A 15,065-nucleotide genomic window follows, 5' to 3' on the forward strand; every position below is an offset into this window, starting at 1 on the left:
TCGCTAAAAAAAACAAGAGAACAAAAAAAGATTTCAAAACGGCCGTTGGACTATCTATGGAAAGAAATTTTTTACATCACTGACTAGATGACAGAAAAGAAAAGACGAAGCAGAAGATGAAGACAGAGAATCAAGAGGAACAGAATGGATACGTAAAAGCGAAAAGACAATGCCTTCCCAGAGTTTAATGCGACCCACTCGTCACATTCGGAAAAGCAATCTGCGGCCAGTGGACTGGGGCAGAATGATGCGATTGTGTATGCTGATTATGGGAATGGTGTTGTTGCTGTTGCTGGTGGTGGTGATTATGATGATGGTTCTGAACACCAGATGTTTGGACGAGGCCCTGGCCATCGCTGCTGGTGCCATGGGAGGAAGATGCATCGCGGCCCAGCGTCATGAGTGTGGTTGCAGTGTTGAGGTATTCACCAGGCTGTTGTTGTTGTTGCTGGATTTGGTCGTGGGCATGTTGCATATACGCTCTTGTCCATTGGGTCCACTCCTGGGCGACGTAGCCGTTAGTTGTGTAGGTAGGCTGTTGGTGGGCCGTGTTGGCCATGTGAGCGTGTGAGTAAGCATAAGCGTCTGCAGGCGCTTGCGAGATGGCGCTGTTTGACGATGCGGCTGCAGCGGCAGCGGCAAGTGCCGCAGCGTGATTTGGGTTCATACTCGCTTGGTCCCCACTATTGTAACTTTGCTGGTCGTAACCTCGATTTGTTTGCGAAGGGACGCTGACTTGAGTGTTGAGGTTGTATGAGTGTGCAGTGTTGATGGGCAGAGTCGTGTATGTTGCAGCATGCGACGATAGAATAGGATCGGTAGGCCCGCTAGTTGTTGTGGCGTACTGATCCTGGTATGAGCTTTGGTCGTATACAGAAGAATTAGACTCTGAACGGACGGGAGCCTGCATGGCAACGTGGGCAAGGGACTCGGTTGCCGTTCGCTTGACGATGCTGTCATTGATCTTGCTGAGCGACTGATCCACGATTCTCGAAATGGCTAGCTTCAATCGATTTCCCGAGCCTAGGAACTTGTCACATTCGCCAAGGAGATCCACCCAGGATGCCATGTCGTCTTTGAGCTTGGTCATGTCCGACGGGGTCATTTGATCTTGGCGCGTTGTTGAAATGAAGAGCGTGGTAAATGCAGCAGCAATGTAGATGACTGTGTTGACCCAGGGGATATCCAGACTCTTTTTGTTCATCAGTTCGGTGCAGTGGTGCAGTATTTTTTGCGATGCATGTAAACACTGGTCGAGGTTCGAATTGAGAATGGCTGCATCGGTTGATCTGCATACGCCGGGATGATGCAAGAGCAACATGTACGAATGATACCAGTATTGCAAATAGAGCGAGAAGATGTAATCATCATCGGCAGCCTGCGACGGATCGCGTAACTCATAAGGCATCTCATCCTTCCACTGCCTGATACCAGCCGCGAGGCGTTTCAAGCTCTCGAGGTATGCCTTTTGCGAATATCGGACAGCATAGATTGTCTTGTACAGCTCGAGATCCCAGACCGTGTACTTTGCAATCTGAATGCCAACCTGAAATGAACACTGGTGGAATGTGTCCAGATTTGCCTCTTCGCCAGGCAGACAGTCGTTCATGGGTTCTGGAAACTCGACATCAATATCTTCGTTGCTAACAGGCATTGGACGTCCTAGTTTTCCATTGAGATTGATCTGTATGGCGTGGAGGGTCCAGAAGACGCGCTTCCTCATTTCAATGTCCAGCTTGGTCAGCTCACCAGTGCCGTCTTCCCAGACCTTGACGGAGCGGTGTAGGCCAAGCTGTACGGCGAACAGATAGACGATCGAGGTCATGATCCATGCAGCGCCGGGCTTGGGAAAGGTGCGTAAATGATGACATATCATTGCCAATGCTTGGACGTCTTGCCAACCATGTTCGCCGAGGACGAGTTGCTTGAAGAAGGTCAGGGCATACTTGTAGTGAGCATGGGCACTGTCGAGCAAGGTACTGCCACCCTGGTCGCTGTTGCGAACGGCTATTTGGTACATGATGGTGGCGAGCATCATATGGACTGTTACTGTCTCGGGTCCTGTTGGGGTAAAGCTGGGGTCGTTTCCTATCCTCCAAATCTACGTTTGTCAGTAGGCGTCCAGGAGCAAGGTGGAGACGGGGTGTGGAGGTACCAATTGCATAAAGGCGGGCTTGTGAACCAGCATGGTGTATGGGTTGATGGAGCGCATGTACCAGATGGCGTACTCGTTGAGCTCGTTGTAGGGCGGCAGCTGGGGTGTTTCGACAGGGTGGTTGCCCATGGCGATCTTGACGAGGGTCGAGTAGGACGTGGCTTCCTTCTCGTATTCGGTCTCGGCGGCGGTAAAGTCAGTAATGTCGATGTCGGTGCCAAAGATGGAGAGCGAGGTGCCCTTGATGTGGCTCAGTGGGGATTGTACAGAGGCGACGCCGAGGTAGTTGTCGCCAATGGAGCCATGCTTGAACTGGGGGAGCAGTTCAAGTTTGGAAGAGGCGGTAGTGGCAGGCGCATAGCCAGGCAGTGGGGAGGAGCTTGTTCGGCGGGGGCGGCCATCGGACCAGGGCGATGCGTCGCTGGCAGCAGAGGGCCATGGGTTTGAGGGCTGTTGCAATGCAGCGCCGTAGGCAGGAGGTAGGCGGGGCTCGACACCGTTCTCTTTTAGCTGGGCCTGCAGGTCTGCAATTTGGGCGCGCAGGTACGAGTTCTCCGACTCCATGGCCTCTGCATGGCCGCGGACAGTGGCGCGTCCAGTGATGCGGTCGGTGGTGCGGCAGGGCGTCCTGTTCTGCTCGCAGGGCGTGCAGCCCTCGGGGCGGCCATCGCAGCGAATCTTGCGGACCTTGCAGCGGTCGCAGGCCTGGCCGGTCCGCTTGGAGTCGGCCAGCTTCTTCTTGACGGAGCCGGAGAAGTCATTTGCGACATTGCTGTGGGCCGGGGCGGACGAGGGAGGGGCATTGGCGGTTGCGGAGGCAGCAGTGGCAGCGGCAGTGGTGGTGATGATGGTGTTGTTTGTCGTGGCCGTGGCGGGGGCGCGGTGCTGGGGACTCAGCGGGGCGTGGAGGTGGACGCGCTGGATCTTGCTGACGAGATTGGGGTCGTCGTCGGCAGGTCGCTTGCTCGCCATGGTTGGACGTGAACTCGGCGGAGAAAGCCGGTGGGAACGACCGATGGGCAGTCCCCAGAACGAGCCTTGTGTGGCTTGGGGCGATCACCTGTCAGACAGGCAGGCTGCACGCTCGCATAGCCGCGCGCCCACAGTCAGTTTGGCAGCACCAGAGGGCGATGTTGCTGGGGCGTCTGAGGAGAGGGGTGAGGGGCTTGGGAGGGCGCGTGTGTGCAATGCTTTAAGCGGGCAGCGCAGAGGGCGAGGTGAGGGTGCACTGCGGTGGGAAAGTGAATGGCCGCCGCGATGCCCTTGGTACAGTAGCCTCGGCGCCTCTTTGGTGCACACGGGCGGGCGTGCGCACAGCAACCGCCCTCGACCACGCACCGCGCCCCTGCCATTGGCCGCCATCACCAGCGAACATACACGGCTCGGTCGCCGTGCCCTGACAGCTTCGGCCCATTTGGCTGTGCTGCTGTGCCCTCGCCACTGCGCTGGTGATTTGCTGCCGCTAGTATGCAGCGCCCCAAGTATATCCTTCCCAAACTGGCCAGCCGTCCTACTACTGTCGACTACCGCCCAACCCACCTTAGCACTGCTAACCACCATGGGCCTTGAGCCGTGAGATTACTACACACTACATACTTACTAGCTATGCCCATTAGCTACTTACTTACTCCCTCTCCCGACAGCCTTGTTCACCGCGCCCTGATACCCAACCCTGCACTGTCCCTCGCCGCCCTTCCACTCCCACTCCCACTCCCCCTTCCCGCCCGCTCGCCTGTCGTCGGTGGGGGTGCACACACACACACATACTGCCCCGCTACCATATGTACGAAACAGCCTGCGCTCCGTTCCTTTTTGAAACTTTCAGCCACCGTCATCCACCCACTCACTCGTCTCCCCACCTCATAGTCCAACCTCCCCACCGCTCCAGTGCCCTGCTGCACATCAACTACCGTCCATCCCCCCAAGCTCTCCTACGACCATGGCGTCGGTGCGCACATTTCAGCTGCCACACTATCATGCCTACCCTGTCCACGTGGCCCTGTTCAAGGATGTCGCAAACGCCTCACATCTCAGGCGTCAGCTACTAGATGCCAATCCGCATTTCGACTATGCCTTTTTGGACGCGTCAATGGTACGGCCCTGTCTCCTTGCCCCGGACTTACCTTTTCCATCCTCTCTCTCTCTGCACCAAAACTACACGCACCCATCTTAGTGCTAGAAAAAGGGAAAAAAAAAGGGGGGGGAACAAAATGAGCGCCCAGACAAGACGAAAAAAAGAAAGAAAAAGACTCACACGCACACACACAAAAACACTGCACTGGCTCAGGCCACTTGTCGCGTGCGCCTGCCATTTGCACCTTATCTCCGCGGATGCTCTTGCCTCGTCCATTCCCCTTTCTCCCCCTCACGTGGGTTGGTGACATTCCAGCCTGCACTAATCTGGACGGCCGGTAATGGTTCGGGCTTCGACACCCCTGCCGCACAACCACAACCAGCGCCTGGATCACCAAACGGTGTCGATGACCAGCATCCTCCTGGTGCTGCTTCAACGTCACTCCACCCACTGCCTGCTGGAGAACGGGCAACACCGCTCCGCGCCTATCACAACCCTCCCATCGTGTCCCAATGTCAACATAATCTTGCTTCCATTGAGTCTAATCGTCTTTTGCTGCGTACCTGCTACCTGCGCCGTTTACACCACTGACTCTTGACTAAAATAGATCATCTCACCCCAGCACCTCCTCTCCGCCACCTTTATTGCTCTCCACAACTTCTTGACTGAGCGAGCAAAGACGCGCACTCCCCACTCGGAGCTCGTCTTTCGCCTCTCCCCCAACAACAACATTGGTGAATCCTACAAGAAGTTTGGCATCTCAGACTCGTCGACTGCAATCATTGCCGTCAAGTTACCCCTCTCTGCATCCGCTCCCCATGGTACCTACGTCAAGGATGAGTCCATCACAAATCAAACCGTGAGCGCCCATCTCGGCAGCGTTGTGCACGGGTCCAGCATCGAGATTGCCGACAACGGTCAAGAACTGGGCTCCTTCTGTCAACTAGACAAGGTCCGCAAGGTCTACAAGCTGGCTAGTGCTGACCGTGCTTCTCGAAGCAACACCACCACTAAACAAGCCAACGGGGATAATCACGGAAATGACTCTCAAGACGAAAAGGCCTACATCGAGAGTCTAGTCCTAGGAACCATGGCTCTCAAAGGATCCTGAACCGCTCATCAACCACTCACTCCCTAGTCTCAGGCCGGGCATATCACGGCTTACAGTCCGTGACTTGCTGACTGGCCCGCTGATCGTTGTTGCAACGCACAACTATACAATTATAGAAACACGCAACAACACATCACTTCACACTAGTGCATACGTTGAAACTTTAATAGTACTTCTCTCTCTCTGTCTCTGCGTGGCTCCCTCTAAAACCCCTCCCTTCCTATGCTACAGATTTCTCTCAGTCCTATAGATACACCCTGCACATGGGGAGAAAAAAATACGTCAGCTACATTTATAGCTCACGGTACTCGGGCTTGAGGAAGTCGGCCATGGTCTTGGGCCTTGGGTATGGGTTCTCATGGTGGTCGTGGTGGTCGTGGTGACCGTGAGCATCCTCTGCCGGGCCCACATAATGCATCTCGTACACGGAGCCGCACTCCATGCAACGTGACTTGGGCTCCTCGCGGGTGAGGGTGATCCACAGAACGTTGTGCGAGTCGGCGGGGCATCCGGTGCAACCAACATATTGCTCATCACCTGCAGAGTTGACAGTGATTGGGTTCTCCATGGTGCCTGTAACTCAGTCAGCATCAATGCCACTCTCATCTAGGTACTTGTGTCTGCCTGCTGCTGCTCCACGTTTGACCTTGCTTTGTTTCATCACGTACCGACACGGCTGGCATCCAATGGCCTCATGTCGAAGATGTCGATACCCTGCATCTTTCCGAGAATCTCGAGACGCTCCAGACCGGTAGATTGTTCCGCGTCCGTAGGCACAGTACCAGGCTTAGCACCCGGAGGGAGGAGATCCGCTTCTGACTTGATTTCTAAACGCCCAGTGCTCTCGTCAGCTATCGACACTTTTCCCACGCGGCATCCGCAACACTGCGGCTACCCAAGTGCGGGCGCGACATACCGTCGAGCTTCTTGAAGCCCTCGAGAACGCTGGGCGAATTGGCCGAGTGGCCAGTCTCCTTTTGCGCAATCTTGCTGTCGTCGCCTGCAATGGTGTCAATGCTACATCGTACGATAGCTGGTAGTCCCAAAACCTACGGCGGACAAAGGATGTCGTGAAAGTGCGCTGGGCGAGCGCGCGGGGGGCCGCCCGCCTTGCCGCGGCCATGGCAGAGCGTTGGAGAAACATGGCGAGAGCGATTGGGGTTGAGTGGAGAGGGTAGGCGTGGCTATCGAGCTTGCGAGTTCGTGATCGTGGGATTGCGTTCCGTCACGAGAGAAGCTTGGCTTTGCGCACTGCTTAGGTAAGGCCCAATCCGTCAAGCCACAGCAACTGAGCAGAGCCACCGACCCCATTGCAATTCCTTCTTTTGCAAATCATTCCATTGTCAACGGCGCGTTTTCTAGCCGCACATGCTAATAATCGTCTGCAGCACCATGCGCTATGCTGATTTGATCTTGTACACTAAAAAAAAACATCTTTTGACAAAGCCTTTTGCCGTGCTGTCCTCCGCATACGCTTTGCATCATCGCAACGAACCATTGTGATCTCACCCCACCACTAGATTCTATCCCAATACTAACAATGTCGTTCAAACCCGCTCTAATCATCGTCGACGTACAGGAAGACTTTTGCCCGCCAGTAAGTCGCCCAACTCGCTTGTTGACCGTCGCTCACAGGCTAGAATGGAGCGCTGGCAGTGGCAGGAGGCCGCGACATAGTACCAGTAATCAACGAATGCCTCGACTATCCCTTCGCCTTGAAAGTAGCAACCAAAGACTTCCATCCGCAAGACCACATTTCCTTCGCCTCAAATCACCCACCGCCGAAGAACAAGCCGTTTGAATCTACAGTTACAATCGTAAACCCGCACAACCCGGAAGAAAAGCAGGAGACGCGATTATGGCCAGACCATTGTGTCCAGGGAACAAAGGGCTCGGAACTGCTGTCAGAGCTACACGTCAGCAAATTAGATCAGATTGTGGAAAAAGGCCAGGACAAGCGCGTCGAGATGTATTCGGCATTTGCGGATCCCTTCAAGAGTCCGTGTGTCGCCAGGAGCAGCCTGGCAGATACATTGCACAAGGCCAGCATCACAGACGTCTACGTCGTTGGCTTGGCAGCCGACTACTGTGTAAAACACACGGCCATTGATGCACAGAGCGAAGGCTTCAAGACATGGGTGATTGGTGAGGCGACAAGAGCGGTGGACCCCTCAGCCATGGAACAAGTGCACAAGGAGTATGAGGAGCACGGTGTCAAAGTGATAAGCACGAGCGATGCGCAAACGCTCAAGGTCAAGAACCTGCCCAGGAAAACTCAGGAACAAAGTGCGAAGAACGCAGACCAGGCTGGCGAGAGCGTGTTGGACTAGGATAGCCTCATCGCACTCTCCACTAATATACCCAGGCATACTTACACTTGTTAATTTCTCTTTCCTTTATAGGAAAATATAAGCAGCCGTGTGCCAATTTTGGATACGACCTGCGTCAGCAAAATAATGCAAAGACAACCATGATTGGGAACCAGTGGCAGAGGGTGCAACTGCCGCATCGTTTTGTCCATATTCCCTTCTGTCGGTTCCGCCGGAAGCACACAGGGGTGGACATCCATGAAGCATCCACAAAATCTCCACCGTTTCGCACCCGAGCGTTCCATGGAACCGCTAGAACACGCATGTGATGTATACACATCCACTGGATACGTATCAGGGCTCACTTGCACCCAAGATATGCCTCTGTATCTAGCAATGCTGCCTGCGACCTTGGAACACGGCGGACGAGACAACTGCCCCGCTGTCGGCTCAAAGAAGCCAGCTTGGCTGTCGCTACGGTGCAAGTCAACTGAGTGTCCAGATATTGTTTATGCAGTGTCGCGCACATCTTTTGAGCCCCCTCATTGCTTGCACATTGGCCCTTGATTGCTCGTTGTTGATGTTTGCCCTTTGTTGTCAAACCTGTGTCGTAGCGCGGGGTCGCTAGTTTTTGTGAAGCCGCCCCTCTCGTCATTGCTGTGAGCCCTGGACTAGTAGAGCTCCCCCACGCCCGCACGCGCCCTAAGCACCAAGACAAGTTCGATCGGGGCGTTGCCAGGCTGCCCAAAGCCTACATTTCCTTTTACCCTGTTGGCCTATTTCCTCACACCTACTCCCACTCTCAACAACCAGTAGCCAACATGCCACATCTACCTGGCGTTTCCAAACATCGGCGGACGTCCCTTACAAGTGCGTCATACCCCGGCCACCGCTTGTACCGAGTCTTCCGAACAAATTTCTGCCAACGACCTGACGCTGACGATCGAGTGAACATCTAGGCAGTCGCGGCTCCTCTATAGACGAGACACGGCGACATGATGGCGGCGAAGATGTCACCAAAGAAGATGAGACCATCATAGACCCGGAGCAGGGCAATAGTGCGTCTTCCGAAAACGCTGCGAGGCTGGTTGTTACACTGGACACTGGCTAACACAACACCCAGTGCTCACCCATATTATATCACAACTGCGGCCTGGTGCCGATCTGAGCAGAGTCACACTGCCTACTTTTATCCTCGAACCGCGGTCGATGCTGGAGCGCATAACAAAGTGTGTACTAGGCTAAATCTCCAAAGTCGGCAACGCATGCTGACTGACAGGATAGTTTCATGGCACATCCGGAAACGCTGCTTCCCATTACCAAGATCGAGGACCCTGTGCAAAGATTTGTAGCTGTGACAAAGTTCTATCTCAGTGGATGGCACATCAAACCCCCGTATGCATACCCGCAATCATGACCCGCCCGTACGCAACAACTGATGTGAGTGTAGTGGAGTCAAGAAGCCGCTCAACCCCATACTCGGTGAGATATTCACCGGCTATTGGGACTACTCAGACGGTACCAAGGGATACTACATTGCCGAGCAAACGTCACACCATCCACCAAAGTCGAGCTATTTCTTCATGGCGCCTGAACACCACATACGCATTGACGGAACTCTCAAGCCCAGGAGCAAGTTTTTGGGAAACTCTGCTGCGAGTATGATGGAGGGCATTGCGATACTGCGGCTCTTGAACACTGGTGAACGATTGTGAGTCGCCGTAACAGCCTTTGCATCTGGGAGGCTCATGAGATTATAGCTTTGTCACACAACCTAACATGTATGCGCGGGGCATTCTTTTTGGAACCATGAAATACGAGCTTGGCGACCACGCTTATATTCGCTGTCCCGAGACTGGACTAAGTGCCGACCTTGAATTCAAGACCAAGGGTTATTTTAGCGGAACATACAACGCCATCGGTGGCTTCATCAAGGATGCGAACGGCAAAAACTTGTTCGAACTTTCCGGCCAATGGAACGAGGAAATGTACATTAAGGATCTGACTGTAGGGATTTGTTGTCTTGGATTACAAGAACTGGCTAACTTTTGCAGACTGGCAAGAAAGAGCTATTGTTTGACGCCGCACATACTAAGCATACGCCACCCAGCGCCCGCCCTCTGGAGGAACAAGACGAGCGAGAGTCACAGAGGCTGTGGCATGAAGTGACAGAAGCCGTGAAGCGGAGGGATCAGGATGTTGCGACGGATGCAAAGGCCAGGATCGAAGACAGGCAACGTCAAGAAGCCGCAAAACGAAACAGTGAGGGTGTCGACTGGCACCCGCAACTCTTTAGACGCGTAAGGGGCGGTCACGGTGGGAGCGAAGAAGGCGAGGAAGACTTGGATTGGATTATCAACGCCAAGATGTTCGTATTCAATCCTTTTGTGCTCGATTTAATCTGACAAGACACAGTGATGGAAAGACCCCGGAAGAGGTGGTCAAACAGATCTTGCAAATCCATGCCATACTCCCCGGTCAGAAGCCCGACAAACAATTCAACATCCCTTCACGGACATCGAGTATCCATCGAACTCAAACAAACGAGTCTACTCAGCACGTTCAACAGGTGCCTACTGAGCAGGTGCAACCCGCACAACCCGCAGAAATAGCACAGCATCAGCAACAGAGCGTAGGTTCTCCCAGCAACTTCGACGGAACAACGGCTCATGCCACGCCCCCAATTCACAGTAGTAACTCCACCGATCCAAGTAATCCACAACCGCCACCTACCGAAAAGCCAGCATCTCAACCAGACCCAGTCTCGTCAGAGAACCCGCCAAAGTTTGCCGATGAACTCCCGCCAAGCAAGCTGCTTCACTCCAACCCTGCCAAAGAAGCACACAAGGATGATCTTTTACGGAGAACCGACAGCCAGACATTGGAGGAAGAAGAGTTTCATGACGCGCAATCGTGAGTGGTTCCTCCTCCCTCCTCAACGAGAGGTGTGCGGAAAATTACAAAAATATCATCATGTGTGTCAGCGCTGCTACTGTTCATATTTTTCGGGGTCTCTAATGTCCTTGTCTCTCTCTCTCTCTTTTTCTCTCTCTAATGATTCCAATTTATCAACAAAGGCTTATCATTTTCGTGCTTTAGTTATAGAGATGTTCAAGATACGTCGTCTGAATCTAAGATGCGCAGCGGTAGAGGGTACTGTTGCGCTTGTGTCACGTCGTAGTAGTAGGCTGTGTGTTTGAGGATGCCTTGGGGATAATTATGGTGCTTTGATGTGATTATGTGACATTGTTCTAGGACTGACTGGGGTTAATGAGACGTCAAGTATGAGGTATTTGGTATGAGTTGTGTGGCTGTGTGGTGTTGGTGATGTGATTTTGAGAGAGAGAGAGAGGCAAGGGGGTTAGCGTGTTATTGTTTTCTTCTCGGTCTTGAAAGCTTTTTCCTTATGGTGATGTGTATGTGTGTGAAACTTTGCGCTGTCAGCTGTGTAGTACTACGTTTACTCCGTGCGTTACGGCATGATGTTCTCGTAATGAGTCAATCAGTAGATATGTCCATTGCTCGCGTAGCCATCCATCATTCCCTTGCGTACATGTTTATCTGCGGTAACCCGGTAGTGAAGTAGTGATGTCATAATATCTCTTCCTTCTTTGTACGTACGGTTAGTCTCGAGGAAAAAGCTGGACATGGCCTTGGTACCTCGTCAATCCGACGCATCTAGCTCACCGTCTGAGAATGCTCAAAAGACGTAATCTTTTCTATATGTACTCGTCTGGTTTCTTGCAGGATATTGTATATTGGAGTTTTTGGGGGTTATGGGGGGGTAAGGTTGTTAAATTGAGTGGCGAGATTTATCATCATTGATGTGGTGGACGGTGAGTTGCTCTCGGAGGGGTTCAGTTGTAGCTGGGGTGATATAAGGTTGGGCTTGCTGGGATGAGTGTGTTGAGACTGGCTTGATGGTGGAGCTGGGTGGTTCGGAGGTCGTAAATTCCAGTGTTGCAGCTACGATGAGGGAAAGGCCACTTTGTGTGTAGGTATATTTGGGTTTTATTGAAGTGTTTTTGGCAGAAGATGTGGTTGGGGTATGAATGCGTATGGGTGCGGTCGAAGGCGGATGTGCCTTTTTTGATCTTCAGGGCTGTTTTTGCAACTGTTGCCAGAGAGTTTCGTTCACGGCGGTCCAAGTGGAGGTGAGGTATGATGGGTTTAGCGTACAAAGTCCTTTGCACGACGCCTCGAAGTTACTATCCTGAACATTGTGAAGTCGAAGGAGGGGAGTCTAGTTGTTTCTCACAACACTTTTTCGTGTATTGCTGGCAGTGGTTCGCAGGTGGGTGCACAGAGTCGCTCAGTGGGTCCGGTGGATGAGAGTCACTTTGCTCGTAATATGGCCGCACTGTCTTGCTATGAGCCAAAGTCTTTAGCAACTTACGGTATATCGTGTACACGTCGAGGACTGTTTCGTTTGGAGCTGCGTCTAGAAACTCGGTACAACCACATGGCTGCCATGTTTCCATTCATGACGTATAGAGAGGTTGTCTATGATATTTAACTATGCTCCGTATTCATAGGCGGTTTGGTTCAATAGTTCTTTATCGGTTCATGATCGTCAAGGAAAGAGAAAATGCAAATAGTTCAAGGATACTAGGGGCCGTCATCGACTAAATATTGAAATGATGATTTCTTCTATTGGGGAAGCATATCCATATAATATGTTCACACTCCCAGATTACCATGGGCTTATAACTACAAATTCATATAGCTAGCGACTGTTTCGTAGATCCATACAGATACTTTTTATAACCTTACTGGCCTCTCAGTAAGTTTCGGGTAGATCGATATCGGTGCTAAGGGATGGAAGATGCAATGTAGTTTTCCTTGGCTGCTCTGCTCGCGCTTGTTGACTTTATTGAGTGGTTCCTAAGGTTCTCCAGGTTTATGGGCAGCTCCAAGCCGGTTAAACATTCTGAGTTAATAACGGAGCCTGCAGCTTCTGCACACTATATGTGGTAGAACTATCAGATTCGTTCATAGTGGTTGGCATTGCTCAGTGTTAGTATAACATAGTTGTCGGGTTTTGGGGTGGGGTGGGGGGGGGGACTATAATCGGGAGAGCGGCAGATCCAGGATACAATTTTCATTGCAGGTGTCCTATGAAGGTATACGTTTGTTTCAAACGACATGGTATGTATTCTGAAATTTCTACACGAAATTCAAGAGAAATTGTGACAAATGCATGTGTGGCTATGACAGTCGATGTCTATTCTGGTGATCGTCGCCATCCGGGCCTGACTGGTCATCATCCCAACATGCATGGACTTGATTTGACCATAATAGAGTCTCATTTGAGAATCTTTCCTCTGAAAGGTAGCGCCCTGGTGCCACGGATGTTCCTGATGTCTTCAAACTCGTCATCTATCATGAGGTACTTGTGATCAGACATGCAAATCAAATTTGTTAACTACACAATTCATGGCATAAAGCGACTGCAAAGCATGACGGAAAATTACACATCATGTCAACCTACATTTTATTATTTGTCTTTTGAAGTTGTAGCCGACATTCTTGAATTTGATATGTGAAAACAGAGATGCTACGGCTGCGTCATGCAAATCACGGAGTTCGCTTGAACATGATTCGGGACAGTCAGCCTTGGCGCCACATCCGTCCTGCAACGTACCTACATTCATTCTTCCAAATCCTCACGTCATCAAACAAATGCAACCACAGCCGGTCGGCAGCGCATTAAGCATCCAAGATACATGCAGCTGTCCCGGAGAGACTCAGGCAAACCTGCAGGATTCACGTCAGCCAGCAGCTCCAGTTCTGAAACATGCCCCTTGTTTTGCCGGTCTCAGACTTCATGATGACTTAAAGCGAGAGTTGAGCGTTGGGCGACAATTTTTTGCCATCATTCTCTCGTATCACTCGTACCCGTAGTGATACTCTCTGCTTATTGCTTACCTTGTTCTATTTGCGACAATGCTCACATGATAAGAGAAGGGATTATAGGTTTCCGAAGAACTCACGACCAACCAGCTGTCACTGCATCAAATCAGGCGCCGGAGGATCGAAAAGGGCGTCGCCGTGTTGACATGCGTCAAAGTGAAAGCATCAAATCGTCTTCCTGAGTGCATTACAGATCGGTCTTTGTCGGACAACTAACCTTCCCCTGAAGAGGGATGGACTATACTGCAATCCTTCGGAGTGATGCTGGATGCCCACATACTGAATACGCAAATCTAGGCTACAACCACGCGTCAGTAGATTGAGTAAAGGGATAGAGAGATCAAAGGAGCTGGCATGCACTGAGAGACAAAGGGGTATGCAGCAGTCAGGTGGCGCCCTAACGGCAGACACACCAACAGCGCAAGAGCAAGTCCCCAGCGTCTAGGCTCGCCACCGCCAGACCTTTGGCAGAAAATTTTAGCTCACTAACAGTTCACCCGCGGAAGCGAGCGTTGAGCGTGCAATCACCAAGTCCAGTGGCCAACACCTTGCGCACGGCCAGGTCCACTCAGCCATATCTGCTGTCTTACTTGGCCACGATTAATATCCAACTATATCAGGTGTCTGATATCGCCAGCATGAAGGCATCATTGGCTAGACTTGGTCACAAGGCGGACGAAATGGATCATTCGCTACTGGATGGGGACTGCAGCATACATACTTCCGGTTTGCGGTAATGCTTCGGTCATCCACATCACCTGTCTTTAGCCCGATAGGATGACCTCTCCCGTTGGATGATCTGTCGGGGCTTGCGCGTTGTCGAGCATGGATCACCGCAGCTTGATTGCCTGGAAGACACGGCTGCAGCACGAGTGGGTGCACTTAACCAGCAAGGTGACAGTGATGTGTTGCCACTGTGGGTGAGCATGTGGGCGCATTTTCTGTCGCCCCGGACGGGATTGCCTACGGGATCATCTGCCCGGCGATGAACGTGGTAGTAGGATGTGATGAGCTGCCGATAGGTCCCCTCACACCCAAACGGGATTCACGCAAGCCCAGGTTACATATTATGTCCTGAAAGCGGACTTACCCGGAATCAGATGCTACATATTCTAATCCGGCAGCACTGGCATCTTGTGGTATCAGGCCACTTTTGAAGACTTGACTGGGATGATACTGGATTGCTCAGGGCTCTCATTATGGTAAGTTTCTACGATAAACAAACATGATCGAATCGCCACCACCCTAGGCCCTTCCCCTCACCCCTGACTACTTCTGAGTGGACTCCCACGATCTCATTCAAACCTGGAATCATCTCAACCATGTCCAGGCACTTAGAACTATGGAGATTGCATAACGATATCGTGTCCATGGCCGGATATGAAGCATGCAATCTCCAAGCGAAATGAGTGAAGTCTTTGTTGTTCTTTTGCTCAGACCACTTCTGTAGCCTCACTCGAGACTCTTCCGCAAGAGCGGCAACAAGATTCTTTAGAAAGTGCA

At 52.0% G+C, this 15,065-nt stretch overlaps 5 protein-coding genes across 5 annotated transcripts; 3 read left to right on the plus strand and 2 right to left on the minus strand.

Moving 5' to 3' along the window:
• Positions 1-184: 184 nt before the first annotated feature.
• Positions 185-3,127, minus strand: COCCADRAFT_94279 (uncharacterized protein; the record flags this gene model as incomplete). Its single annotated transcript, XM_007713389.1, has 2 exons — positions 185-2,101; positions 2,156-3,127. The coding sequence occupies 2 exons, from the start codon at positions 3,125-3,127 to the stop codon at positions 185-187; spliced, it is 2,889 nt and encodes a 962-aa protein (XP_007711579.1).
• A 967-nt stretch (positions 3,128-4,094) lies between these two features.
• Positions 4,095-5,340, plus strand: COCCADRAFT_36157 (uncharacterized protein; the record flags this gene model as incomplete). Its single annotated transcript, XM_007713390.1, has 2 exons — positions 4,095-4,247; positions 4,837-5,340. The coding sequence occupies 2 exons, from the start codon at positions 4,095-4,097 to the stop codon at positions 5,338-5,340; spliced, it is 657 nt and encodes a 218-aa protein (XP_007711580.1).
• A 292-nt stretch (positions 5,341-5,632) lies between these two features.
• On the minus strand, positions 5,633-6,550 carry COCCADRAFT_94242 (uncharacterized protein; the record flags this gene model as incomplete). The annotated part of the gene is made up of 4 exons (XM_007713391.1): positions 5,633-5,913; positions 6,009-6,167; positions 6,257-6,340; positions 6,394-6,550. Coding segments are annotated over 4 exons (681 nt in total), but the record flags the coding sequence as incomplete, so codon positions are not given.
• Positions 6,551-6,880: 330 nt separating this feature from the next.
• COCCADRAFT_25690 (uncharacterized protein) lies at positions 6,881-7,670 on the plus strand (the record flags this gene model as incomplete). The annotated part of the gene is made up of 2 exons (XM_007713379.1): positions 6,881-6,937; positions 6,981-7,670. 2 exons carry the CDS (start codon positions 6,881-6,883, stop codon positions 7,668-7,670), a joined length of 747 nt encoding a protein of 248 aa, XP_007711569.1.
• An 800-nt stretch (positions 7,671-8,470) lies between these two features.
• COCCADRAFT_4445 (uncharacterized protein) lies at positions 8,471-10,566 on the plus strand (the record flags this gene model as incomplete). Its single annotated transcript, XM_007713365.1, has 8 exons — positions 8,471-8,544; positions 8,613-8,707; positions 8,773-8,878; positions 8,934-9,044; positions 9,100-9,360; positions 9,410-9,656; positions 9,704-10,017; positions 10,065-10,566. The coding sequence occupies 8 exons, from the start codon at positions 8,471-8,473 to the stop codon at positions 10,564-10,566; spliced, it is 1,710 nt and encodes a 569-aa protein (XP_007711555.1).
• Between the last annotated feature and the right edge of the window lie 4,499 nt (positions 10,567-15,065).

The sequence above is a fragment of the Bipolaris zeicola genome (genome assembly GCF_000523435.1).
Source record: "Bipolaris zeicola 26-R-13 unplaced genomic scaffold scaffold_60, whole genome shotgun sequence".
In the NCBI taxonomy this organism is placed as follows: Eukaryota; Fungi; Ascomycota; class Dothideomycetes; order Pleosporales; family Pleosporaceae; genus Bipolaris; species Bipolaris zeicola.